This window comes from Poecile atricapillus, chromosome 1 (genome assembly GCF_030490865.1).
Source record: "Poecile atricapillus isolate bPoeAtr1 chromosome 1, bPoeAtr1.hap1, whole genome shotgun sequence".
Classification (NCBI taxonomy): domain Eukaryota; kingdom Metazoa; phylum Chordata; class Aves; order Passeriformes; family Paridae; genus Poecile; species Poecile atricapillus.
In genome coordinates, this window is record NC_081249.1 from 154,515,856 (window position 1) to 154,543,493 (window position 27,638).

The window sequence follows — 27,638 nt, forward strand, 5'->3', positions numbered from 1 at the left end:
TTGTTTGCACATTTGTTTTCAAAATTTTGAATGAAAGTTCATCTTTCTATGGATGGAGGGGGGAAGATCACTCATCTGACCACAGATTCTTTGCCTCTCCTGTTTTTCTTCCCTAAATAAAGAATGCAATGGTGGATATCCACATGATCTAGAGTGTAGCTTTTGCATGCTACTTCCCCTTAAGACTTCAAAATGCAATGCAAAGGGGGACCATCACACCTTGTTCTCCAAATTGCAGACATTTAAACTCATGAAAAATAACTAGCTGAGGGTCACCTTGCAAGTAAACAGCACAGTGAAGATCTGCAAATTTCAGATCCAGTAACTCATTCTGCCTCCCTAATGAGATGGTGATTTAGTGGGCGGAAGCTACATGGATGCTACATGGATGGGTGTCGAGTTTTACAAATGCAGAATTCTGCTTGTGCAATCATCTTCTCACAGACCTGCAACACACACACTCAAAAAACCTTGTTTATGACACTCTTCAAAGACATAGTGACGTTACTGAATTGTCAGTTCCAGCAATATTTGCCTTAGTTGTACAAGTTCATGAGAATGTGAAAAGGTCACCCATGTGAGGTCACTGATTTTGTTGGAATCCTCTCCCAGGAAACCTACAGGCATTTCTGGGATAGAGGGGAACACGCTCAGATGCATGAACACACATACTCAAGTCTTCACCCCTACTTCTTAATTGAATAATTTACTATTATGGAGTTCATAAACTGCTGTATGAAGTGCTTTGAGACAACTTGTAAAAACAATAAAAATCAGTAACATTACATAGACCAGACAACTTCGTCATGACATCCTCCATATTAGTAGGTATTTGATATGAGTAGAGAGATAGAAGCAGACTGTACATGGACTTACAAATGCTCCTAAATGCTGACACACTCTCCAAGCAAGAGACTGACTGAATAGTTTGTTGTGATTTTATCAATGTATGAAAAACTATGTTTTATCCAACAAAGAGAAAATAATTGCTAGTGTATATTAAAACAACACCAGATTAGTTTCAGCACTTCTGCAACTAGCAGATCCACAGCGTGGGGCAGAAAAACCTTCTTCAGTTTTCCCTAGCTCCCACAATCATGTTTCTAGTCAAAGTAAATAAAGAGAATGTAAGGAATCTAAACCGTAAACAAAATTAATGTATGTTTAGTATGGATACACAAGTGCTACCCCATGGAAGATGTGAATAAGAACTGTGTTGAAATAGATCAGATTAAAACTTTACTGTCTATGAATTTTTGTTTCTCTACGATTGACAGTGAGACAAGAAGGTACTAAATAAAAAAAGCCAGCAAAACAAACCCCTCAAAAACCTCCAACCAACCCCCTCAGTGAGCCCCCCAAATCTACCAAGGCTAATAGCTACTAGAAAATTATCTTGCTTTTGTTTTTTTGGTTTTTTAATAGAAGTAAGTACTTCAGAACAGCAGCTATTCAAAGACAGAGAGATACCGGGTCAAAATAAAACAAAACAAACCCCACTCAACAAATAAATTTCCCCACCTCTTCTCAAATAGGGCTGAAAAACTTGTTTATTTCTTCCAAAGACCTGATTTGACTATAGCTTGTATTAGAAATTTTTTTACTGACTTTGAAGATTTCAGTACACTGAGCCATTAATGCTACAGAAATTACCAATCTACAAATCTACAATTTTTCAGCATCATGAAAAAACAAAATGAAACAAAGCAATTCCTAGTAATTAGTACACACAATTTTTAAAAATCAATCCTTCAACCAAGGCAATAAAAAGCAGCAGAGAGAAAAAATTGTCCAACATAAACTAGCTGGTAAAAATCCAGCAAAAAGTTGTAACGAATGGTATATCCTGCCAGACAACTGGCCTTAGTAAGAACAGCAGAATGCACTTGCAAGTAGTTCAGAAGGCCAAGATTTCTACAGAATGTGCTCATCTTGTAAAGGGGAAGTAGAAACTGAAGGAAAAAACCAGAAGATCTATAGAATACTTGCCTGTAAGAGAACATGAAACACCTCATGCCTACACAATGATCAGTTTCTCTGCTTAAAGAAACATCTGCATTTTTTAGGTGTTTATGAAAAATATGAACGAATTTTAAAATACATGGATATAAACTAGTAAATATATACTCACACAGAGGCAGCTTACAAGGTTAGACAAGTTGACGTGCCGAGGCGCAAACATGTGAAGCTGCTGAAGGCAAGAGATGGCTTGAGCTTGAACAAGGCAGTCAGGATTATCCTGCATCGCTGCACAGCTCAAAAGGCAGGAAGTTCTTAAGGCTGACACTGCTGTACTGCTGCCTATATTGAGAATAAAGAAGGCTACTTTTTGTTTGTTTTTAAGACATACATTTATTTCTAATAAACATGATAACCTGTCTTTTTCCCAAGCCAGCCATAACGTTCAACCTCCTAAAGGATGATCCTTGTATTTGTGCCATACTTTGATATTGATGAATAGTGATCACATTGCTCTCTGGTGATTTAGATGCAAATTTTAAATGTCTATATCATAAATAAGACATAGATGGGCTCTTAACTCTTGAAATATGAACACCTCTATTCTCATGCTAGAGTCAGAAGATGTAAGAATGGAAGAAATGTAAAACGTAAAATTCATGTAAGAAATTTCAGCCCAAGGCAAGGCTCGGAGAACCAGTTCAAACAAAGGAAATGATGTCAAGAGACTATTTTTGGAAAACTAGCTGTCATGTCATCTTGATTGCATAAAGTCATAGCCTATGAAATACTGTCTTACAACTAAACAAAGAAACTTAGATCTGTAACTTACTTGTTACAACTCCAATCACACACATTAAATGTTTAGCAATTTGGTTGCTACAGCAAACAAAGCTGACACATTTGTATGTTATATACCTTGCAGCTCAGGGCCCAGAGTGGTAATAAGTGCATTTAAACAGCGACCAAGGCTTTGATGAACTTCAGCATAAGCTGGAGGCACACTCAACAACAACATGAGAACAAGAGATAAGGTAGGTTCCACGTGCACATGATACAATGGCCCAGCCAGATCTACTATTAGTGACAGAGAGTGTAGAGCCCATGCCTGTAAAGTAAGAAGCAGTAATGTAAACTCTATATGATATACATAACACCTTTAAAAAATTTGACAGTTAAAAGTGAAATTCAGTGATGAAGTGTAATAGAAGTTGCACTTTTAGGTTTTCCAAAGGAATAAATAGAGGGGTTATACAAAGAAACTTTATGAATCTGATATTGAGTAAGCCATTTTGAATATTTTACAAGAAACTGTATGTTGTGCAGTGAAACAACCATTTTAAATGTGTCATTGTTAATAAACGAAAAATTGAATGTAATAGTAAATTAGATTTAGCAATTTAGTTTAGGAATAACACTGATTATTATTCCTTTATTCTATTCTATTATTTAAAAAATTTCTTACAGTTCCTTGTGCAAGAACAAAATTGTGAAAATTTCTGAAAAAGATTTCAGAATTTTTCTTAAATAACCTATCATTGTAGCCACAGTTACTTTGCACAAATAGCCAAATCTGTTTCATCTCAACAAATAGTTCCTCTTTGTGCAAAAATATTGTGGAAAAAGCTTTAAAAATTCTTTAACTGATATTTAGACAAATACATTAAATACACTCAATGTCTCTTAAAGCTATTCTGATAGGTAACAGTTTTAGCCACTGAGAAACAACATTAATTAATTTTCAAAATTTCTTGCTTTACTCAACAATGTTTATCCACCAAATTATACAGCATTCAGGTGACAAATCCCTTTTATTTACTGTATGACCCTTCAACAAAATATGCTGTGAGGTAAACAATGTAAAAGAGACAAAAACTGACACAAACAAAAAAAATCCCTCAGACAAAAAATCCTAAGTACTATCTAGTCAAAGTCAAGGTATAGGTGAATATGAAATGAATCAATCCCTTAAACATCAGATACTGTTTTTGAAGTGAGCCTTATCAGTCTTGCAAATCATTAAATATGAGCCTTCCACATCTCATCATACTTCTTGCTGTGGAAGTTGTTGAAGGCTGATTTTGAGCAGGGGCTGTATTCCACACTGCCTTTGCTGCTCCACCCATTACCTGTGAGGTATGCCTATGACGTTGTGAATCTGTTAATTTTACAAGAAAAAGAACCTTAAACTCCAGAATACAATTCAGTTAATTTGTAACATAACATTTTTATATAAGTGACAAGTACCTGTACATCAGGTGAAGTACTGTCCTGAGACAAAGTATAAAGGATTCCAACACATGCATTCAGGTGCTGAGTAGAACCTATTCCTCCTAGGTACCTATACAGACATCCCAGAGCCAAAGAATGACCTGTTCTTGATACCACATCCCTAGCAGATTTTAGCCTATTAATTGAAAAAAAGCTGTTAGTTTAATCACCAAGACTCTTACTATGTAATAAGCACATCTACAAATGAAATTTCTGGTATAAAATCAGAAATAAAACTTATTAGACACTATTATATTCCCAAAATCCAAAGATTCTTCTTATCTGAAGACGGCATCAAAATATTTTAGCTACACTTAAATAATGTTGCTAGAACAGCGGCTAATTTAATTCATTTGAAAGTCTACTTAGCTTACTTAGTAAAGGAAAGCTTACTTAGATAATCTTACACTAAGAAATACATTAAGAACTCAGGCAGTATTTTTTCCTGTTAATTTCTGAAATGACATAAGCTCATGAAGGAAACCAGCTTTTTAAAATTATCCTAATAGGTGCCAGATAGATTTCTCAAATATTTTTATAAACTCAAGGAATACCTTTTCATGCTTATTGTGAACTTACTTGTCAAAACTGACTTGCGCTAATCCAGCAGTGAAGGCACTGTCAGAAACCACCTGTGCCAACCTGGCCACACACTCTGCAGCAGCACATCTTAGAAGTGGATTATTGCTTTCCAAGGCACCCATTACCAACATCAGGGCAGATCTTCTAACCTCTTCTGAACCTAAACCTGCCTTGCAGTTAGCCAAGTGCTAAAAATAAACATTAAATATATTAAAGAGACAGTAATCAGAGTGTGCTTTTCTGTCAGTCATGCAAAAAATCCAAGAACTGCAGAAGGACTTTTATTTTCTTCCCCTCTGTCTGAAGAATTCCTCTCTTTCAATTTGCTGTTATGAGAGTTAGATGTCTAACACTACATAACTCTACATCACAGCACAACATTTTAGTAGCAACATTATGATTTTAAGAAATACTAGATAGATTGCAGTAGAACCAGATAAACCAACATATTAGCATAAAATTCAAAAAATAATATCAAGAAGAAAACCAGTGAGAGCAGAGTAACACAAAAAAAAATCTCAGTCCAAAACATCTGGTTAAGAAGAGAAGAATGAAAACTGCATATGAACAGAGGAAAATACAAATAAAGAATCAGCGAAAACGAACAAATAGCAGATAATTATGAGATTACTTTATTTTATCAATTGTTATTTTTTTATTTATACAGTAAGAAATACAAAAGACAGTAACAAAGACAGAAATTATACAAACAGAATTTTTCCATAGCTCTCTCATTTGAATGACATTAGTATGGATGTTAGTACTAGAGTGTACTAAAACAGGTTTCCCTAAAACTAATATTAAAAAAGGGGAAATACTCAACAGTGATTAATTTGTACTCAAGAAAGCTATGACATCACAAAATAACATATTACCACAGAAAACAAGACTGATCACCTTGATTGCTATGCAAAACAAAAACTTCTGTGTACTGTGCTGGTTTGGACTAGGGTAGAGTTAATTTTCTTCACAGTAGCTAGCATGGTGCCATGGTTTGGATTTGTGCTGAACACAGGGTAGACAAGATTGAGATGTTTTGATGTTTTGTTAGTGCTGAGCAGTGCTTACACAGAGCCAAGGCCTCTTCTGCTTCTTGTGCCACCCCACCAGTGAGCAGAGTGGGGATGAACAAGGAATTGGGAGGAAACACAGCTGGGACAGCTGACCCCAAGGGACCAGATTTCATACCACATGCCTGTCAAGCAGTAGCTGTTTAGCATAATTAAGTTTTAAGTAGAATGAACTACACAGAGGTAAAATACTCAGTGATTTAGGATGTTGTTTGCCCAGCTTTACTGGCTCAGCATGAGTAGCTGGATTAGATTAAGCCTTAGACCGATAGTTCTGAACTTACATCTAGAGATGTTTTTTGTCTGGAATGGAGTTAATTTTCTACGTAATTTTCCTAGTAGCTGGTACAATGCTGTGTTTTGTCTTTAGTACAAGAACACTGATAACACACTGGTGTTTTAATTGTTCCTAGGAAACGGTTATCTGAAGTCTAGGGCTTTTTAAATTTTCTGTGCTCTGCCAGAGAGCAGGGGCACCAGAAGATCAGGACAACAGAAGCTGCAGTTCCTCAAGAACCACCTACTTGCACAGACACAGGGAAAAAACCCAATAACATATTAGAAGACCCCTTACCAAAAATCACCACTGGACATAAAGAGCATATGAAAAGTAGTTGCATAAATTGTAAAGGTATAATTGCCATGGGATTTTTGCTCTGAGTACTTCCCCAGAAGCCCCCAGCTTGAGCTGACCTGCTGCTGTCTAACTCTATTAAATAACTTTGTTTTTTAAATCCGATACCTGACACTCTGCTATGGGAAATCCAGAGTCAAGCTGGAAGAAGGAGGAAGCACACCAGAGAGTGAGTGTGTATAACAATGAAGAGACCAAGGGGACAGCTGCTCACTGGGGCTGCACACTGCAAAGAGGCGTCTGTCTCAGCAGTTAATCTCAGGTGGTCTGTGTGCTGCTCCTTCAACAGTGTGAGAATGCTCAGACAGCAGTTCTTCCTTTAACATGGAATCATGCTCAGCATATAAAGCTGGGAGGAGGCAAGGGAATGTTTGGAGTGATGATATTTTGTCTTCCCAAGTGACTGTTAGGCACGGTAGAGCCCTGCTTTCCTGGAAACAGCAGAACACCTGCCAGCTGATGTGAAGTAGGAAATTAATTCCTTGTTTAGATTCGCTTGTGTGCATGGCTTTTGTTTTCCCTATTAAACTGTCTTTATCTCAACCCAGGAGTTTTCTCACTTTTACTCTTGCAGTTCTCTCCACTATGGGGAGAGTGAGCGAGTGGCTGTGTGGCTGGGTTCAAACCACAGCAACTGATATATTTGAACCAAGAGATATGGTTTACTGACAGAGAGAGAAAGAGAAACGAAGGAGAGAGAGAGAGAAAGGAGAGAGTGAGAAAGCAGATTACCTTTAAGGAAGTAGAAAAGGCTGACACAACATGTAGTTGCACTATTTGTTGTCGAGATCCTTTTGTTTGTTTTATGCAATTCAACAACTGTTCTAACACCTGAAGCCTTAAACAAGAACAGAAAAGAAACCACATAATTGACAATTAAGGAAATAAACCAAGCCTTAAAATTTCATTTTAAAACTCATAACAAAGTCTATATATAAGACCAGAAGTGGAACAAATTAACTCTCGAGCCTTTTCCTTCAACTGGCATCCCTGTCTACTACAAAAAAAAGTGCATTTCATATTAGAATATGAACTTCCATACATTAACATTTTACATTTTTTACCATATATGTATTCACATATAATCACTTGTATCAAAGTAACATTGAACAGACATTATTAAAAGGAACTATGTATGGGAATAATGCATTTTGGACTTAGAATTGAGAAAGGAAGAAGCAAAGGAAAAAGAAAATTCAAAGGCATTTATCTGCAGCAATTAATTCAGGTCTTGAGAAATAAGTGAAGAAAACCAACCAGGAAACTGGTGACAGATGGGGAAAAAAAAAAAAGATGAAAAAAAATCTGCAATAAAAGCAATCAATGAAGATAGAATAAAGAAGCAAAGACAGGTCAGAAGAACAAATAAATCATTTGGCAATTTTATTGGCAGGTATTCTCATAAACAAACAGCTGCCTGAAACCTACATGGGGAACCAACCTACTTTACCTGTGAGATTCTGTTATGTGGGCAAACACAACTCCAAAAAGTCGAGTTGCTGCACTGATAACAGATAATGCAGGAGGTAGTGGTTTAGGTACTGAATCCCCTTTTGCAAATTTCTCATAAATTGAGTAAGGGTCATACTCCAGGCTGCCACCAGCTATGCTGTTACCTAAAAGGAGCTGTAAGAAGGAAAAGAGTGATAGACATATTTTTGACCAAGTCTAAATGAGCACTGACCTAAATAACTACAGCTGTATGAAAATACAATAATACCTTTATAATAGAACAAAAAAGTACCTGCTCTTCAATAAATCGGTGGTCAGTTTCCTGCAGTGAGGGACCGAGTAAAAGGAGATCATTCTCATGACAAAGGGATGGAAGCAAAGATGCAGAGGCATCAATCTGGCTATCTGTGACAGTCAAGTCAGTCACTAACTCTTTTAGAACAGCACTGAAGTTTCCTTTAAATTAAAGAAAAAATATTCAAAACTATGGGTTAGTTACTTGCCACAAGCAACTTAGGAAGCAATACATTTATACTGAAATAGTAATATCCACGTAACATTTCTCTTTAATCTTCAAATAGTTAGAGAAGACTCACTGTTAGAGGGGGAACCACAGAGCAGTACCTGACATAAGCAAGCTAAGCACCCACAGCAATCTAGAAGCTGAAACACAGACTCTTTTCTTTACAGAAGGCATAATGCCATACAACTGATAAGCCAGTAAATTAGTTACATTTGCAAAGAAAGTAGAGGGGAAATGGCAGTTATGAACACAGATGTATTTTCTTCTATTTCCTGAGAATTAATGCTGTGGAATGTATTATGTAATCACAAAGGAATACTTGAAATTGGCAAGCAGAAGTAATTTAAAACATCCATAGGTTTGATAAATAAGCAAAAGCTGATGAATGCAGTCCCCTATTTTAGGAGTTTGCATGCAAAAACCAAGGCAGAAGGAGTGTATTGTAGGTTACATCATGACAAATTTCACTGGAAGTGAAAAGTTGAAACTTCCACATATTTTTGCACATAATATTTCTGACAAGGTTGTACATAATACAAAAAAAACACAACACTGAGCATTTTGAGTCAGACTATTTAGGTCATTAAAATAGGGTTTGTAGTGAGAGAACATTTCCAGTGCTGAATCATTTATGATGAGAAAGCACTGGTTTGCAATTGTGTAGAAAAACACTGCAAAACTGATCTTAAAGAAAGTACTCAGTCTTTATACAAATACTATTTATCATTTACCTCCAGAGCATTAAGACTGAAAAGTCAAGTCCTCCTGAATTGGGAATTATGAGCACTAAGAAGTGGGGAGGAGGGAGAGATGGGCACCTAACACCATATAACCGATTCCTTGCATTCAGTTTTGTTGTTAGCTGATCACACAGTTACATGTTTGCACTAAAGCTGCTTATAAGTTTTCAACACATGGAAGTTTCAAAAAGTGGGACAACAGAGTTTTCAGCACCTCATGAGCACAAGCAAAGTTATTAGCACAGTTAGAACTGGTACCAGTTAGAGCAACCAGCTACTTAACCCTTCTTGGAAACAGAATCTACTCTGAGAAACTGACTTTCTCTCTCCTTCCCGTCTAACTCCTGGCCCTATCAGCCTCTTTCTCCTGCAGATACCTATCTGTTGCTTTGCCTGCTTCCCTGACTAATTAAGCAACTATGCAATTTTTCCAAAATACTTTACTCAAATCTAAATGCAAAATATTTGCACTATCAAATATATTGCAAGGTGCACAGATAACATGTGAAAGAAATAGAGCTTTAAAAAAAACCCAATGACAGTTAACAACTAGAAACAGTTCTTTCATTATTACTCATCATGACAATTTTTTTTTAAAAAAATCTCCTTCCTATGAAAAATAGCAGCTTTTGAAATAAAATTTCATGGAGATAACCAGAATTTTTAAACTAAATAAAGGTTTATTTTAGTCCCAGACACTTGACAATCCTCAACACTTCAAACAGTATTACCCCAATGTAAAGAAGTTCTAAATTTTAAGCCAGAATGCTGTTTCAGCATTCTAGCTATTCATCTCATCCTATTAAAAAGGCAAAGTGAATGTCTGTATTCAATTCTATGGTTTAAACAGTGGAGCATAACAAGCACAAAAAGCTGAAGAATGAAAAGAACCCTAATGCGTCTGACAAAACATATTAAATTCAGACAACAGCAAACATCAAGAAATCTAATAGAAAATTTCACCTAAATAATTTCAGTAGCTTGAATTCTATTTGGACAATATAAGACTTTTTATATTAACACACAAGAAATAAGTGTCTTGAAAACATGAGTACATTATAATCCAAAACTAATGACACATGAAAATGATCACAAATATGATTTGTCATCTTAGAACCAGCTTTCCTCAGCTTAACAAATTCATACTTTGGACCAGATAAATTACAGGTCTTAACCATTCATACACAATGGAAGACAGCAACTAAAGCATGCTTAATGTATTTCACTGATGTTCAAGTTTACCTAATATGTACTTCTCACATCTGTTAATGCTGAAATAATGCAAAGAATTAATTATGATTCATGCACACTCATGGTAAAACTTAGTAAAATTCTGCTGTTTGATCAGATATGATTTTTAGTGATGACAAAACAATAAAAGAAACATCAAAGAAGCAGAAAGAGAGCAGGAAAGGACCAAGCAGAGCCAAAACAAGTCACAGTATCTCAGGCCTCAGAAATCTAAAGGCATGCATTGAAAAATAAGCTTGGATATATGAATAGTCTGTTCTCAGCTGTTTATTTTCCTGGCTATTTTGTTTTGTTTCCCTTGTACTAAAGAAAACAAGTTGTACGCATAATTTACAAATACGAAAATCTTGAGTTACAGCTCCTGGTAAATGTTTCCATCATCAATTTTCTCAAAAAGAAACAATTTACAGATTTCTGTCATCTGTCTAACTACCTGGGCTGAAGAAAAAAAAAAAAAATCAAAAGAAATAAAACCATTAACTGGTGAAAGCTTCTCAATCAGTGTGTCACTCTAAGCCATGTAAAATGAGCCCTGCTGTGCAACACAAGAGTACTCCTAATATTGTCCCTGTTTAAAATTATTACATTTAGACACTGAAAAAAACATCCTGAGTTCCATAGTGATACTGCTTCCCCAATCATTTTATTTTTAAAATTCCCAGTAGCTGCAAAGACACACAGTTTCTGCATGAAGTCTCATGCATACTGGAAATAATATGGAAAGAATGGCATTTGTTTCAAGTTTTACCTTGGAAACTTTTCATTGCATTTTCAAATGATGCATACCTATATGTTAAGATATATAAAAATAAGTTCCGGCAATGTACGCATTTCCATTCCTTCCACACTCTCATACTGCTGTATTACACATGAGTGGACACCTCTAAGACTACACCTGTTTTGATTCTAAGGCTGTTTTCAACATTTCAGCAGGGTGCTCACTTATTTATAACAAACTCTTCATGCTTTTTCTTTGTTTATTGGACTAGAATTCAGCATCCTCAGCTAGGCTGCTCTTTCACAAGAGGTACATTTTGCATGTCACACTGTAAAACACTGTGTATTTTCAGTAAAGTTAGAACATACACAAAAATCCCAAACACACCAAGAAACTGCCAAACCCAGCCATACCCATATATTTGTATTCTGTAACATGTTGCTCCTGTAATACAAGAACAAAAGGAGTAACTTGCTCTTAGGGGTGGAGATGCAGTTTTCAGCCACAAATGAGTATTATACACTATGCCTCATTCTATACATACTTCTAAAGTGACAACAGCTTTAAGGCACAGGTCAGGGATTTGTCCCAATTCTCTTAACAGTTACCACTAGATGGAGCAGACTATTTGAGTAAGGATTCCCTCCAAGGACACAGCTAATTTAGAGCATTGTTGCTCCATATTGACTGTGTCCTGAAGAATACCCTGTACTTCTCTTTACAGCTGACAAAAACATTTCAGTTCCTTACTGCAGTTCATAAACTACTGTACAGCAAACGATTTAAAGAAAAAAAACATATTAAATATTTGAGCTGAAAGTTAGACACATCCAACTACACTGCATAGTTGATGGATCAGTGGCCTAGATTCTTTTTATGTTCTCCTATAAAAAGTAAGTCAATCCCCAGATTTTGTTGAAATTTTTCTTTAAATACAAACCTTTTATCCACAATCTGCACAGGATCAGATTAATATATCTGTAATATATGCTTTGTTAAATCAATTAATTTGAATTCTTTCAATGGTCTTTATACAACTAGTTTAAGCTAAAGCTACAGCTGTGGGAATTAGGATTTAATTAGGCACGAAAGGAAAGAAATTTTTCAACTAGTTTGAAATTGAAACATTATCAAGTTTCAACCAAAAATGTAGTGAAAATGTCTGTTTCTAACAGAGGCGTGTGTTGGTATTAGACAGGAAACAAGATCATGAACACTAGCTCTTCAAAACCACAGTGACTTTGCTACAATTCATCAAACTTAAATAGAGGGAATAAAATTTGGTTTTTAGAAAAAGTGGAACTAATTTTTGCTGGCTGAATACATGATGAACAAAAACTTAAAAATGAACCATAGAATTTTTAATGGGTTTCTCCTTGTATGTAAATACATACCTTCATAGGCCTTTGGGGGCAATACTGCTAGTAATTCATAAAGTTTCTGTCTGTAAACAGTTGACGGTGTTTTTAAGGAATTTCCATATGATTTGTATATTGAAGAAAGCCTTAAAATATAAAATACCATGTCAGAGATAGCAGGGACTTCAAATTTTATGTAACACTCCAGTTTCATTTGTACCACATGCCTTTAAAACCTATACATATTCGAAGTACATTTTGATTTGCATAACTAATAGTAAAAGGAAATCAATTTATTTCACATGTTGTGACAGAATGTCTGTTGTCCATTTCCAAGTGTAATTTTCATTTAATACCAGAGAAATAAACAAGCTTTCTATTTCCTTTGATTTGAAATTACCTATGTCTATGACAACAAAATTTTGTGGCTATATTTCCCCAAGTTAGAGCTTAGAACACAAATGCCTTGAATTGTTCTATATTCAAAAGGCAAACGTTTAATAAAACCCTTTCCAGCTTAGATCTGAAATTAAATACAAAAAATATCCATGTCTAAAAGAGCTTTTATCAAGCATATCTAGAACTTAGCTTCTTATTTAATAAAAAATATGGTGTATAAGTGCAAACATGTATTTTTAATTAAAAAATCAGTACATAAAAACTAACTTAAAAAAACACCTTGCAAGAAAGTCTTCCTTAGATTTTTCACATGACACTGAAATCTGCAAACACAAACTCCCTTTATAAAGTGCACCAATCAAATACAGATTATTCTAGCTTTTAAAATAACAGTTGTATACAGACACTTACTGTGTCAATAAATCAACAGCACTTGGGAGAGGAGGAAGAAGTCTCTGAACAACTTCATCCGTAAGAAGACCAGCACAATGGGAAACAAAGCTTTTAATAGCTAGAAAAGGAATTGGATTTCAATTTACTTAGTGTGAGATAAGTTGAAAAAAAAAAAAAATCACATTAGCAAAGTAATTACATTACTACATCACTAATAATGTATAAAAGTAGAAATGAAAAAATTCAGATGCATAGTTTAAGTGTTTTAACCCAGACATTCATACCCTGACTTTTAATTGCATACGTAAATGCAATTATTTTTAAAATTTTGTTATGAACTAAGTGATGGTATGTAATTCAACTTCATGATAATTCTATAACAACAATAATAAAAAGAAAATAGAAGCATGATCAAGTGACTTAGCACTTACTTTACTAATTTTCCATTAAAATTTAGTTCAATTATTGTACTCTAGGAACCTATTAATATGTGTATAATTTACAGAAAACTAAACATGAGTTTAATTTCCAAAAGCATCTAGAGAATATACCGTATAACAGACCTATTTTCTAAAGAAAAAATATTTAAAGGTTAATTGTTCAGGTACTTCTAAAATGAAATTACTATTGAATTCCACGCTTTGCAATGTATCTTACTAGCAAGAGAGAGGGGTGCTTACTACAACAGCATTCACATTTCCAGAAAGCAAAGTACCCTTTAGTACTCTGGAATACAAGACTGAAACACGTTAAGTATTTGAAGATCACTGGGGCAATTTCCTGGAAACCTAAATTCACAGTACTTCATGATAAAAAATTGCAACCTACCAGAGAGCAGCCACATTCAAAGTGCTCTTTCCTGCTTGAGAATTGCAACTACCTAATTGTAATTTTTAACCAAGTCCTTCCACTTTCACAAACTTTTTTGCATGACCCACAATTTTATTTTGCTTATAGTGAGTTACCTGTTAGGCAACAGAACTACTGTTTTCCAAATGTAACAGACTGTGTAAACAACAGAACATACCCTGCTTTGGATCTTCAGTCATCGTGATTTGTTTGCTAAACAAGGGAAGCAACCTTCCTGATTATCATTTATTGCTTGAAAATCAACTGATTAGAAGAAGTAGAGGGAAAACTCTCTTGGGGTTTTTTTTTGGTTTGGGGGTTTTTTTGGCTTTTTTTGTTTGTTTGGGCTTTTGTTTTGGTTGGTTTGTTGGGTTTTTTTGTCTGTTTCCACAAAAATGAATCATATATGTAAATACTGATCTATAAGCAAGTATGTTGGGAAGTGAATATACCCCTTACCATCTAGTGAAAAAAAATCAATATGAAGTGTCCGTGTCCTTTCAAAAGGGAAATTTGCACTCAAAAGAGCCCAATTTTAAATATGCAGAGAAAGATAGTAAATCTGGCTTACCACAGAGGGCACCAGCACGACCTTCCAGTGTTACCTGCCAGGTAAATGCATCTCCTCGTGTCTTCTCTGTTTCTAGGTCTTTAGGAGATGATGGAAAAATGCACTTCCACAGTAACAGCATTCGTGGTAGATGATGCTGGACAACTGCAGGACCTGTAAATTTTGGCAGTTGTTATGCTAATGCAAGGATTAATAAAACTAAATTTTCTTTCCTTCTTTTTTTTACTGTGTTCACAAAATCTTTACAGGATGAACAAAACCATATGCTACTTTCCCAACCATCTCATATGTAATTTCTCAAATATTTACTGGTTTGATACTTCATTTTCATATAAAACTACACACCCATTGACATATTTACTAGTATGTTACCAAACCAAATACAATCTCTGTTCTACAAAGTACAGACCCTGTACACGACCAGCATAAAAGAGATGCAAGGATCAATAGTGTTATTTAGAAAAGCAAACATTTGTTTTAGGTTAATTAAGTACAACAACGTAAGAAAAAAAAAATGGGGGAGTTTTTGGGCAGAAGTAGCACATGAAAACATTAAAAATATGACCAAAGCAAATAAAAATATTCTTCATTAGTAATTTACTGATCACAGTCAATAATCTGACCATTAATACATCTCAGAAAATTCTGTAAGATTTCAAATGCCTGACAAAAGGGAAATATAAATGACTAGCTCATTTTTTGCAGGGACAAATATTTTAAAATTCTTCATCACCACTAGATTTGGTTAGATTAATTTTGAAATTTGTTATCTACATTTAATTAATAGCAGTCCCACTCCAATCACTGTTTTTCAGAAATTGTTCTCAATGAACTAATAGCAAACTTGAAAGAAATAATATTTTTTATCTCAGAAAGTTTTTCTAAATATTCCAACATTTGGGGCTTTTTAAATTATTTTGCAGCAGTAAATTACACAAAATCTCAAACTAAAAATCAGAGACAGAACACCGAACACCTTAATGTAGATTAGGAAAAAATGTAGAAAGCTACTACCTAATGTCATGAGAGCAGCTATCAAGAGCCATCCAGCCTGCATTCGCTGCAGTGAAATGCGACTGTTCTGAGAAGCTGAACACAACAAATCCTCTGCTACTGTCATGATTACCTTCAAAGTAAAAGAGAAAAACAGAACATCACATTTTGATAACTAACAATTTTTTTTTCAATACTATTTGGTGTAATGCTTAACCCTATTCTCTTGCTCCCAGAGGAGAATGCCATCTTCCTCTTACACTATGGCAATAAATTCAGGCTCATGAAGTTGCAATTCCTGACTTCAGTACTAGTCTGGGACAGCCTCAGCAGTTCTCTGGAGTACTAGGTAAGTTACTTTCTGCTTTGTACCCTCTCTTTTATTAACAGTAAAATGATAACTGATAATTTCCACAGGAAATTGCACTGGAAGGATAGAAGTGGTCTGATATTCTGTTTATGTCATGATGTATGCATGACATCTATGAATTACAGCTCAGAAGAAGGGGTGAGAGTGATAATTATCTTTTTATCCTTGTTTAAGAGTAAAGTCTATAATTCTCTCTGACCATTTTTCAAATCAACAAATGGTATAACTGACAAATAAATTAAAATAGTATAGTTGGAATTAATTCTATTTTAGCTGCTCCAGTATAACTGCACATGCCCATTATATGCTAAATGCAAGGTGACTCTGCTTGTTACCAAAAGGTACCTTACATGGTACAACTCACATGAAGGACCATCCTTGTGTCCATGCACAATTACCACAGTATGGCTACAAATACTATAAGTATTCTGCATGTAGTTGGCTTCAGTTATGTTTCACATATGCTAAAAAGTATCTTACATTACTTGCATCATGTCCAGTCTCCAAAACAAACTGCTCATGAGTCAGTATTCCAAGTAAGAAGTGGCATTATCAAAACTATCATTAAAAAGCTTCAGTATAGAAAATATCCTTATATAAATTTTTTCACACTTAAATTTTGAAAATCGTGAAAGGTTGCACATGAAAGTTTGTTTCATGAATCTTTGAGATGTTTACACTTCCAAAACTTCATCTGAAGTTTTTTTTCCAATATGAAAGTATTAGTTTCCGCAATTCCATAATGCTACCAGGTGGTTGTAAAAGAAGAAACATATTTGTATAGATTCCAGATAGAGTTAACACATCTGATTCTAAAATAAAACAGTACCTTTTAAAAATATTATTCCTAAAATCACTAAACACTTAGTATACTTAAACTACCTGTAAAGCATACATGCTAGAAAGGATGTAATTTAATGGTTTCTGACAATTTTTCTCCACATAGTAGGAGGAATACCTTATATCTGAAGAATTTTTTAAAACTTAATTATAAGCAATAGGGCTGAATATTAAATATACATAAACTCACTAATTTTATTTTCTTTATGTTCCACCTGCAACTCTAATTGCCCTCTCAAAGGATAATCCATTAATATAAAACAGCTTCTCTAGCGATCACTATTGTCTATGTTTGATATTTCCTTCTCAAAACTGCTCTCTTTCCACTCCTCAGAAGAGGAGCTAGTCTGGAATCTGGCAGTGTTCCTAGGAGAGAGCAGAAAAGGGCTTTTGTCAACTGTTCTGCTCTTCCCCCTGACAACTTAGTACAGAATACAGTGTTCCTCCCATATTTTTTCTGCCCTCCCATACCTCCTCCCTAGCCCAATTTCATCCTATTATATTCCACTAAAAGAAATCTTTGCTAAGAATTACGTTTCTCTGTTAAACAGAAAATTCAGCTCTGCTTAGGTGCACAGTATTTGAATGGCACTTCTCATCTACTGAAGAGGGCAAATTACATTCATTTTGTTCTCTCTACATGATCTTTCATCAATCACAAGGAAAAGTTCATGAGTCAAGACTCTAAATGTCCAGAATGTTCTTACTATCCACTGGCACTGAAATAGTTATTTTCAGAAGAAAGAATGCAAGTTTCTACATTATGCAAAAAATCAGCACGTACAGCTGACATTTGTGATCCACCATGATTTTCCAAACATGAGTAACTCAGTGGATAAAGTGCCCATTAAGATGGAAACAGCTCCTTCCCCCAGCCTTTATTTCTACAGCTGCTTGTCCTTAAAACTTTAGAGCACAGCATCTTCTAGCTGCACTAGTGAGGAGATTGGCATCTTAGATTGAGTTAATGCAAGAAGCTGACTTCTGTTATATTCTGTGTGTGCATTTGTTGGACTTGACCAAAGATTTCCAAGATAGTAATTGTAGTCACTGCCGTAAGCACTGACTAAGCTGTACACTTGAAAGTCATTCCCAAGAAACAGGAATTTCTGCTCCTGACACATATGAGAAAAATACATGCTTATTTGGGTCATGGTAAGCTTCAAAGTCCTCTTCTCGAGAAACCAAAGTATGTCATCAGTATCACTGGGTATTGTGATCACATCTCAAAGAAAACATGCAAATACCACTGAAAAAAAATGTAACAGCCTATATGTAAAGTATTCAGACCATACCTTCCCTTTTCCATGTGGAATTCCTAAAGGACAATGTTTTACTGCACCCAGCAAAGCAGCAACAGCAAAACTATAGCCAGTTACTGCTTCTGGGCAGGGTTTCAACGCGCTGAGACGTTCAATGCAACGATCCAACAGCAGGGACACGTAAGAGGGCAGTGCTACCGCAATACAGCGCAAACACCAAGCTGCTGTCAGTCTAACTGAAATGCTGGGATGAAGAATGACAGAAATTACTGCTTCCAGAACACCTGAAAAATCAAAAGAATAAACACACTTAAGAAAGAGGCAAACAGATTGTCAAAGAAGCAAAAATGTATATGCTGGACTGGCAAACATAACACAATCCAATTTCTCTTGAAAAAGTACTATTGTTTTTTATTTTTAAGTAATTGTAACAAATTGAAGTAATTAAGTTCTTCTTAGAAAAATCTATCCTGGATGAAAAGTAAGACTATGGAGGAAACCTAACATATTGCACAGTTATCCCCCAAAATGCATAGAAAATAGCTGTAAGCTTCTGTAAGGATCCATGTCATGGATACAGCTAAATGAGAACAATAAAGGTACCCATCTCAATTTAACTGTTTTATTATAAACATTATGAAGTGTTGGACCTTAAATACAACTCTTAATGAAGTAAAATTTGATAAAGACAATTTTATTTGTTTTTTAATTGACATATTTGCACAGGTTAGGAAAGATAAAGAACTTTCTGGGCAATATTGGAAATCTTCCTACAGCATGTAAGGCAGTCAACTTTCCTTCCTCCTCCTTTTTTTTTTAAGTTTATTGGAAGAAAACAGAAAATAATACAAGAACTATGGAGGATCCTGGTTAGGAGACTGAGCACCAGAAGAATAGCCATAAGAAATCAAAGAAGATCACAGTGAACAAATGAATATAAATTTAATTTGTACTCTGGCTCACAAAATAATTCAGGGCTTCTACCTGTACTGGAGTCTTGCAGTAATGGTGCTGCTGTAGTTCCTAAGCCATGAATGAGACTTCCAAGTTCCTGAAGTGCACACACAAGCACATGCTGACTTGCTGTTACATCTGTTGTATTAATTTTTGTTTCCAAGTTACCATCACTCATTGCAGCATCTGATAACACAGTACAAGAAAATCGCCATGAAATCATTACCAAAACCAGATGGGAGAAAGGCTTTTGCCAAGAGAAGTTGTTTATATTACTAAATAAGCTTTAACCATTACCATTTTTATTATTGTTTTCATAAAGGGTTACCTTCACTGAGACAAGTATATTTCTTTTACTGAAAGGATGCTGTAGTAAGTAACATCTGTGAGGGTAAGAGTGTGGATAAATGGAAAATTTATTAAATTGCTTATCTTCACATGATGGAGAACAGTAGCTAGCAAGAAGAGTGCTATCATCTGCCCTACCAAAAGTAACTTGAAAACAAACTTCAATGTAACTTCCCAGATTTTACTGCATCATATGAAAAAAAAGAAAAGGAAGAAAAGAATGAAATTTTGCAAGAGCAACGAGAGAGAAGGCAGAGATGTGGAATGAAGAGGGAGGGAAAAATATTATTTTTTTGAAAGTTTATCTTTTGAGACACAAATAATTATGTCTGTTTAGACAACAAAACATTTACATATTTAAATCAGATACAACATGCAGCTCTACACCAGAAGATAACAGGTTATGTCCAGGATTCTTTCTTCTCCTCCAGAAGGACAATGGTGGAAGATCGGAGGCTTTTTCTGGAAGCAATGTACAAGATCTTATCATGCAAGAGATCTGTTTTCTCCAGAAGAAATGCTCATTTGTCATTTAGGAACAAATGCTTCTTTTTTGAACCTTTAGTAGTGTCAACTGCTCTGAACAGGAAGGCAGGATCTGACTAGACATGCATTATCTGCCAACCTAAACTTACTTTACAATACTATCCGTATGTTATTACTGCAATTATTTCATTTGTTAGTGGTTAAAATTACATTTGCCAGGAATGGAGTGTTAAAAGATCTGTATATCCTTGTGTGGGTACACACGTACGAAAACAAAGACACACACAAGCAAATAACCAGCCCAAGCTAAAAACAAAGCAGCCCATCAAAAGCCCTCTACATTATCATGGTAATAAAGCAGCACTACATATTCTGTTTCTGCAGATTCTGGAATAGGTAGTTGGACAATCACTTAAAAAAGGAAAAGCAGAGGCACAAATGGATAATCTTGTTAGACCCATACCTACAACTTTCTTCAGTTTCCAGATGGCCTGACAAATCTCCTTGGCAGCTGCAATCTGAGCCTTTTCCCCGAGCAGGCCTCCTACTGTAGCTCGAAGGATGAATGAGACACAGCGGCGACAGCCGATAGCATCCATGGGACTCTGAATAGCCTTAGGGTGAGACTGAGACACAAGATCTAGAATATGGGCTAGGAAGCCAGAGAAGTTCCTCTCAAGCCATTGTGCACCTAATGTAGAGACAAATACCACATATGCCTGAAAGAGATTGGAAAATAAACATATTTTAGAGCAAAATATCCAGAAATTCACTAACTATCCTACATACTTATTTTTTTAAATCTTCACATTGCCACAATTAGAACACTAAATTGAGATGATTTATACATTTCTGCATCCATAAATCACACATGTTCTCCCTATTAGGTACCTGCAATTTTTTATATCTATATATTATTTTAATTTTTAAAAATAATTTAAATTACTATCAAAATTGTTATGGGTCCCTTCCAACTCGGCATATTCTGTGATTCTGCACTAGTAATATTGCAGCCTGCTTTGACTGTAAGTTATTTCAAGCTGCTTGCCCATGTCATCTCATTGCAGAGTGTGAGAAATGGCAGTTTACCCTGCACAGGCACTTGTTATGTAAAACATTGTGTTTGGTCTCACTGAACAACAGCTTCCAGCTATTTAACATTCTGCACATGAAACCCAAATTTAATGTATGAATGCATTTTAAGAACTACTATTTACAAAACTATAACTCATAACCCAGAGAAATTTGGTTATTAAAGGGTCTGAATCAGGGAATATTTGCAGCCCCCAATCACTCTTCTCCAATGAATTTTAATAGTTTGCCTTGCAATGGCAGTACCATAAAAAGACTATGTTTGTCACCACACAGAGAAGGAATGCAGAATCACTTTACAAATCTAATCACTACAAGACATTTATTTTGCCACATAATAAGCTCCCCTACAACTGCCTTCTATGTGCATATGTTGGATTTTTTAATGAATAGATCAAGCAAATTAATTACAAAAAATGAGACTAGGCAAATGAACACACAGACTTCCTCATAAGAAAGTTCACAACTACTGCTTATATCAATCCATTTCTATATTTGCCTCAAACATACTTTATCTTGTGTCTAACATTAACAACAAAATTACTCATGTACAAGAAAGGGCACTACCGTAGACAAAATAATTCTACTATTAGATCCTATTAGCACCTTACTGGTCTTGACAAATACTACTTAGGCCTCATAATGCATCAGTACATTACTCTGGTTTTATAGATTTGAAACCTGACGAATTTAACAGGATAAAGACTTGTGAAGAGTGATACTGCCTTGGCTTAATTTTAAACTCTGTCTTGAACCTGGCATGAAGAAATACAAAATCTTTCATATGTAAGAAGTCATCTTCAGAGCCTTTCTTATTTTTATATTCATAATAAGCTGCAACTCACTAATTAATACATTTTATATCTGCAGGCGTTTTCTACTCACAACTACTGATAAATTCACAACTTTTCAAGCTTTTTTTTTTGTAGAAACATTGCACTATTTCAACTGCTCTGGTACAGTTTGAGTGTACCATCTAGCACAGGTACTACTGTGTTAACAGATATTTTTGAAAAAGGAGCAACTTCCAAAAACTATTGTCAAGACATTGAACTGAGATATCTGATATATTCCTGGAAAACTAATAAAACTACCATGTATATAGAACACCCTAGAAATCTCTGGCATGCATTTTCTAGGCATATAACTGTCAAGGTATTATTGTTCCCCAGCTTTTCTGTTCTCTCTTCCAAAAGTTATGCTTCCACTCAGCATGAACAGAGCACAGAAGACAATTTGTAGCACCTTGCAGCTGTTTCACTGCAAAATCTGGAAGCTTGTATCAGTAATTCAAGCTATTTTAAAGATCTTTTGCACAGAAGTTGTAATGTACTGACAAACTGCCTTAGCAGCAAAGGTGGTTATCACAGAGGTGTGGGACTGTAACATACTAAAATAACCATAGCTATTTGATACATAAATGTTCATTACCTTTAGTCTTGATTCACAGGTTTCACATTTGAATATGTACAATTCAGCATGTTTACATTTAAGATAAGATTTACAGTATTAAGCCAACCTGATATTATCTGAAAAATTTATACTGTTTTTACCAGTAGGCACTACATGGCCTGCCTTCAGTCTTGTTCAGTTTACAAGATTCTATGCTTTGAGCATCCTGGAACACAGCAAAACTGATGCTGGGTTTTTTCCACTAAATTCTATTTTCCTTACTTCTCATACACTTACTCAAAGCAGAACCATCCTTTCAGAACTAGACTTGGAATTCCTTACACAGAAGGAAAGTATTTCAAGTTCAAACATTTCTTGTAACTTCTCCCTTTAATTTTCAACTGTTAAGAAATCAGTTTTAAATTTAAAAATTGAGGAATTTATTTATATCAGTAATTTGAAATTCATATCATGTGAAGTTTTAATTTTTAAAATGTCAAACTCTTGGGTAAACAATAAGCAACATCAGAAGTCTTTTTTTCCTTTCTTTATAGCCTGACTCAAGATGTGAATCCTTATTTTCAAATATATACATCTCATTACAAATACACAAAAAGAACAAAAAAAAAGATACACACAGAGAAAAGCAATTATACAAATGTTTAGCAATCTCAGAAAATCATAACTGATGTAATCCAAACCTGAGTGACTCCAACTCTAACATCTCTGCTGACTGAACTGGTCCCTTTCAACATATCACCACTGGCTCGTAGAAATCCACAACTTCCACGCAGAAATCCAGTTCCCAATAGCTCCATCACATCTTCCAAAGAGATTCTGCGGAAGTTTTGCTTGGTGGAGGCTAAGAATAGATGTACATCTTTAGAGGAATAGTTCAAAAATCTTGCTACATTTTAGAAGCAGAGTTTCAACTCTCTTAATTTTAGTAAAAATAATTTGCACAAACTCAGTAGCACAATCAAATCCAAATACTGTTTGAGCATAACTTCACAACAGAAACTAGGACATTTTAGCTCTCATTGCTCCAGCAAAGCACAATATTTCCCAAGTTTTTCTGCTTTAACTACCTTTAAGTAGTTTAAGCCATTACTTAGTATGCATACTTACATTTATCATCCCTCAATATTTACCATCTATGCTCCCTCTGCAAAAAGGTTGGTAAGGTCTACTCCTACCACCCACAGCTTCATGAAAGCCCTGGTTCTTACATATTTCAGCTTACCAGCAAAGACAACCTCTATTCCAAACCTCAGGCAGATCCCTCTCTGCTACACTTAGCCATGTAAGGGCACAGCTATAGGGTCTCTTACAAAAAGTATCAAGTCACCTGAGCATTAAGATAGTTCTCTAAAAAAGAGGAAAAAATAAAATATACTTGCAATTGTTTAGGAAAATCATCCATCCCCAATTCCTATTGCAATGCTTTGTTTCTTGATAACAAGTTCATTTAAAATACATGCTGGGACAAGTACGTGTAAACTTAGCATGCTAACAGCACACTGTACAAACTGACCTAAAATTTTCACTGCATTTTTCATTCTCTTTCAAGGATACGAATGAGAACAGGAATGACAGGATTTGAGATAAAGATGTCCAGAAAAAAAAAAATTAAACAAAACCCCCTCCATATCAGCAGTCAGACACAATGCACAAATTTCAGGACTACAAATTTCTTCATGTACTGCTCCCTCCACCTATCCCCCAGCCCCTTCTAGTCCCCATATAGCTTCTGCCCCACTTAGCTCTGACTTCTTTTTAGCTAAAAATAACTAAAATAAGGACAAAACTCCTTGATATAGCCAACCAAATAATTTATAAGCTTCTTATATAACCTTATCTTAGAGCCTAAGAAATATCAAGTACATTGCTTACATATATTAAAGGAAACTAATGAGTCTATAAAGAGATCAGAATATGAATTTTTTTATTTTATTGAGAAAAGATAAATGATTTTTTTTCCTGTAACACAGTAAATCTCTCCCAAAATTTCTGGGGGAAATACACTGTAAACAAAGACTTCAGAGTCTACAATGCAAATACACAGCCTCAAGTACTTTGGAAGGTGGGCTTAAAGGCACGTCATTTTGTCATTTGCTGATTGTTGCACTGAAGGTCTTCTCTGTTGCCATTAAAAACAAAACACTCAGTCTGAATCACACCTATCCTGCATCCTGTTATAATTTGCTTAGATTACAGTCAGATATTTAGCTTGGGGCTTCTAAGATTAAAACCGCTCGGTCTGAATCACACCAAGTATTGGGCATGATATCTTTGTGCCAGGATGCTTCAGTTAACTCAAGTACTGTCTGTCAGAAAAAACTGTTACATGGCTGTTGTGTGAACAAAACTGCCTGCTAATTTCTGCTTCTGATCATATTTATACTGCTATCCACCAACAATCCAGATGTTGTATCAATTACTGCAGAAAAACAACTTGGAAGCTATCCTTAACTTTTTAGTTTGACAGAGAGACTGCCTCAGATCTTAGTTATTTAAATTAGTTAGCTTAAATTAATCTTGCTCTTAAATTCCTGAAGTTACTAATATCTCACCATACAACAACAATCTCATAGCGGAGAAAAAAGTTTTACTAACTACTTTCCCTTGTTTGTTATTTTATAAAGATAGATAGATAAATAGATGATAGATGGATAGATGGATAGAACCAAAAGCACAGCACTTCACAAGAAAAAAGTTAGAAAAAAGACCAAACCAGAGATATGAACAGTCAGAAGAAGCTTACAATGTGATTTTACTTCAGGCTTCAACAGAACTTGAAAATTTCTTACCATCTGACAGATTTTTACAGATGAGCAATCAGCAAAGAAAGCACATATGTTACCTGTTATCTGCTTAGATGTTAGAGCTCTAGCCAATATTGTGCCTAGAAGTTTTGAAACTTCTAATCGTACATCATAATTGGAACCTTCAAAGGATTTAAAACATAAGGTAACAACACTATCCAGGTCTGTACTCCACATAAATACTGCTTCATTCTGAAGTTCGAGAAGACACTAGACAAAAAAAGGGAAATAAAAGTGTTTTGACATGGAAAAGCACTCAGTAAAAATTTTAGTTTGCTACATAATACACTGATTTCTCCCTAACGAAAAGAAGCACTTTACTTCATACTGAAATTACTTGACTTTTTTCTGCTAAGTTAATATCAAAGAAACACAGGTAAGCAAACAATATTTTTACTTCTGTGTTCATTAATCATTAGAACAGAATTTTATGTTTTAGGGAGCTACTTAAAACAGCTCTTGGAGCAGTTTACCTTTGCAGCAGCACAGCGGACAGCCATGGATCGATCTGTCAAACACGATCGGGCAGCTTTGTAAATATCTCTATGGCAGGGGATAGCAGCAGCTCCTAAACCATTTAATATATTTTGTAAACTAAGCATGATTTCATAACGTCCTTGAGACTGAAAAATGAATAAGAAATTTGTTAAAGTTTTGTAACCCTAAGCTCTTTGGAAATACAAAACACCAACTACTGAAATAGGTAAAAAATGGCTGGGTCTTTTCGAGATCTAGTTATACTGAAATAAGTTAAAGCAGATAACATGCCCTAAAACTCTACAAGCAAATGAAAATAGTAATTCTATGTTCTATTGAAAAGCAATAATTACAAGTATAAAACCCAAAACATAAAGTATGAGCTAGAGAAAAAATGTTCTCATTAATAATGCAATTATATTAGAAAATGTATCAATTACTTTCATGAAATCAGACAAAGAAAAACTGTGATCCATCCTTTTATAGTCATAATCCATTAACTCCAGTACCTCTTTAGAATTTAGACACTGATTTTTATCTGACTTTTCACAACTTTTTTTTTTTTATTTTGGTATCATGCATTTTCTCTTATTCATTGGTCCAGCTACTAACAGTAAAAATCCTTTTATTTTTCCAGTCATTTTTTAAACATGCTGTTCCAATACCTCTGCATTCTTCATTGCTTTAAGCACATTCCCAACGGTGTCAGTAAAACTGTTTCCCAAAATTCTTCCCAATTTTTTGTATAAATAGCCCAAGCACACCACCGCAGCACTAAAACAAAAGCAAATCCAAAGACGCATGAAAATGGATGCAGTAAGAGATGAAAGGGATTAAGACGACTGAAGTAATCAATGTGCAAACAGCAAAATAAGTGAACAGAATGTCCCAAAAATGTAAGTGGAACATCAAAAGGGAAAAAAAAAGATCTGTATGTGGCACATACCCTCTCAAAGAAATGCAGATACAAGAGTTGCTAAAGTAACTTGGGTAATACAAGAATTCAGATAATACAATCTTCCAGTACATTTTACAAGAGGAATTCAATTTTCATATCCACCTTTAAACCTTAACATTCATTTTTCACTAAGCGCGCTCTGTGTCATGCTGCAGCAGATGCTGCCAGAAGTAGTCAGGGACAGGTTTATTTGCAACTTGATGGTTGACAGTAGCCTGCAAATGGTCTAGTAATTACAATTCTGCCATTTTTTATGTATCACAATACAGGAAATACCTTGAAGGAAACAAGACTATAAACCCATGTACTTTTCACTGCAGACAGATTCTGAATTTAATATTCAGGTGAAATACCTGATAACTGGACTCCGTGCGCTCATTGGCCTTTCCTTTAGCAAAGGCAAAAAATGCTAATATTTAGGGAAAAAAAAAAGAAATAAAGAGGTGCCTAATGAAAGAACATTTTCCTCTGAATAATTAGTTAATGAACACACTTTGGTTTTGTATTGACAGATCTATAACTAAACCAATTAATTTCTTGAATGCAAGGAGAAAAAGAATTATATGTTTAATCAGCTTTCAGCTCTTTTCCAGACCTACTTAAATATGCAGACATTGCTCAGCATCCCCTTCCACAGAACGACATTTTGCTTATTCCCCAAATGAATACAAGTTCCACATATTTAATTTTAAATTCTCACACTGAATATATTCTTAATTAAAAAAATCATTTAATATTTACAGTAATTCCCTAAATGCACAGAAATAAAAACCTAGTATCCTTTACCCCTTATCATACCACCATATTACTTTCATCAAAAATCCTGGTTTTGTTACTGCTTTTATCCAACTCAGTACACATCAACAATTTG

General features: G+C 35.0%; 1 protein-coding gene across 5 annotated transcripts in view; it reads right to left on the reverse strand.

Moving 5' to 3' along the window:
- Positions 1–27,638, reverse strand: part of HEATR5A (HEAT repeat containing 5A) — a 64,766-nt gene that overhangs the window by 23,328 nt on the left and 13,800 nt on the right. For 3 of the 5 annotated variants that reach the window (XM_058837701.1, XM_058837683.1, XM_058837676.1), the window contains exons 5-22: positions 26,475–26,583; positions 25,806–25,955; positions 25,371–25,542; positions 23,209–23,369; positions 20,487–20,742; positions 19,220–19,375; positions 18,269–18,519; positions 15,785–15,896; positions 14,771–14,923; positions 13,369–13,468; positions 12,595–12,704; positions 8,261–8,424; positions 7,967–8,142; positions 7,249–7,354; positions 4,810–5,000; positions 4,207–4,366; positions 2,878–3,067; positions 2,132–2,301 (exon numbers count right to left, since the gene is read on the reverse strand). In XM_058837701.1, the coding sequence (XP_058693684.1) occupies positions 2,132–2,301; positions 2,878–3,067; positions 4,207–4,366; positions 4,810–5,000; positions 7,249–7,354; positions 7,967–8,142; positions 8,261–8,424; positions 12,595–12,704; positions 13,369–13,468; positions 14,771–14,923; positions 15,785–15,896; positions 18,269–18,519; positions 19,220–19,375; positions 20,487–20,742; positions 23,209–23,369; positions 25,371–25,542; positions 25,806–25,955; positions 26,475–26,583 (2,887 nt within the window). The remainder of the gene's footprint in view (positions 1–2,131; positions 2,302–2,877; positions 3,068–4,206; positions 4,367–4,809; positions 5,001–7,248; positions 7,355–7,966; positions 8,143–8,260; positions 8,425–12,594; positions 12,705–13,368; positions 13,469–14,770; positions 14,924–15,784; positions 15,897–18,268; positions 18,520–19,219; positions 19,376–20,486; positions 20,743–23,208; positions 23,370–25,370; positions 25,543–25,805; positions 25,956–26,474; positions 26,584–27,638) is intronic. The other 2 variants (XM_058837706.1, XM_058837694.1) reach the window with 1 other exon arrangement.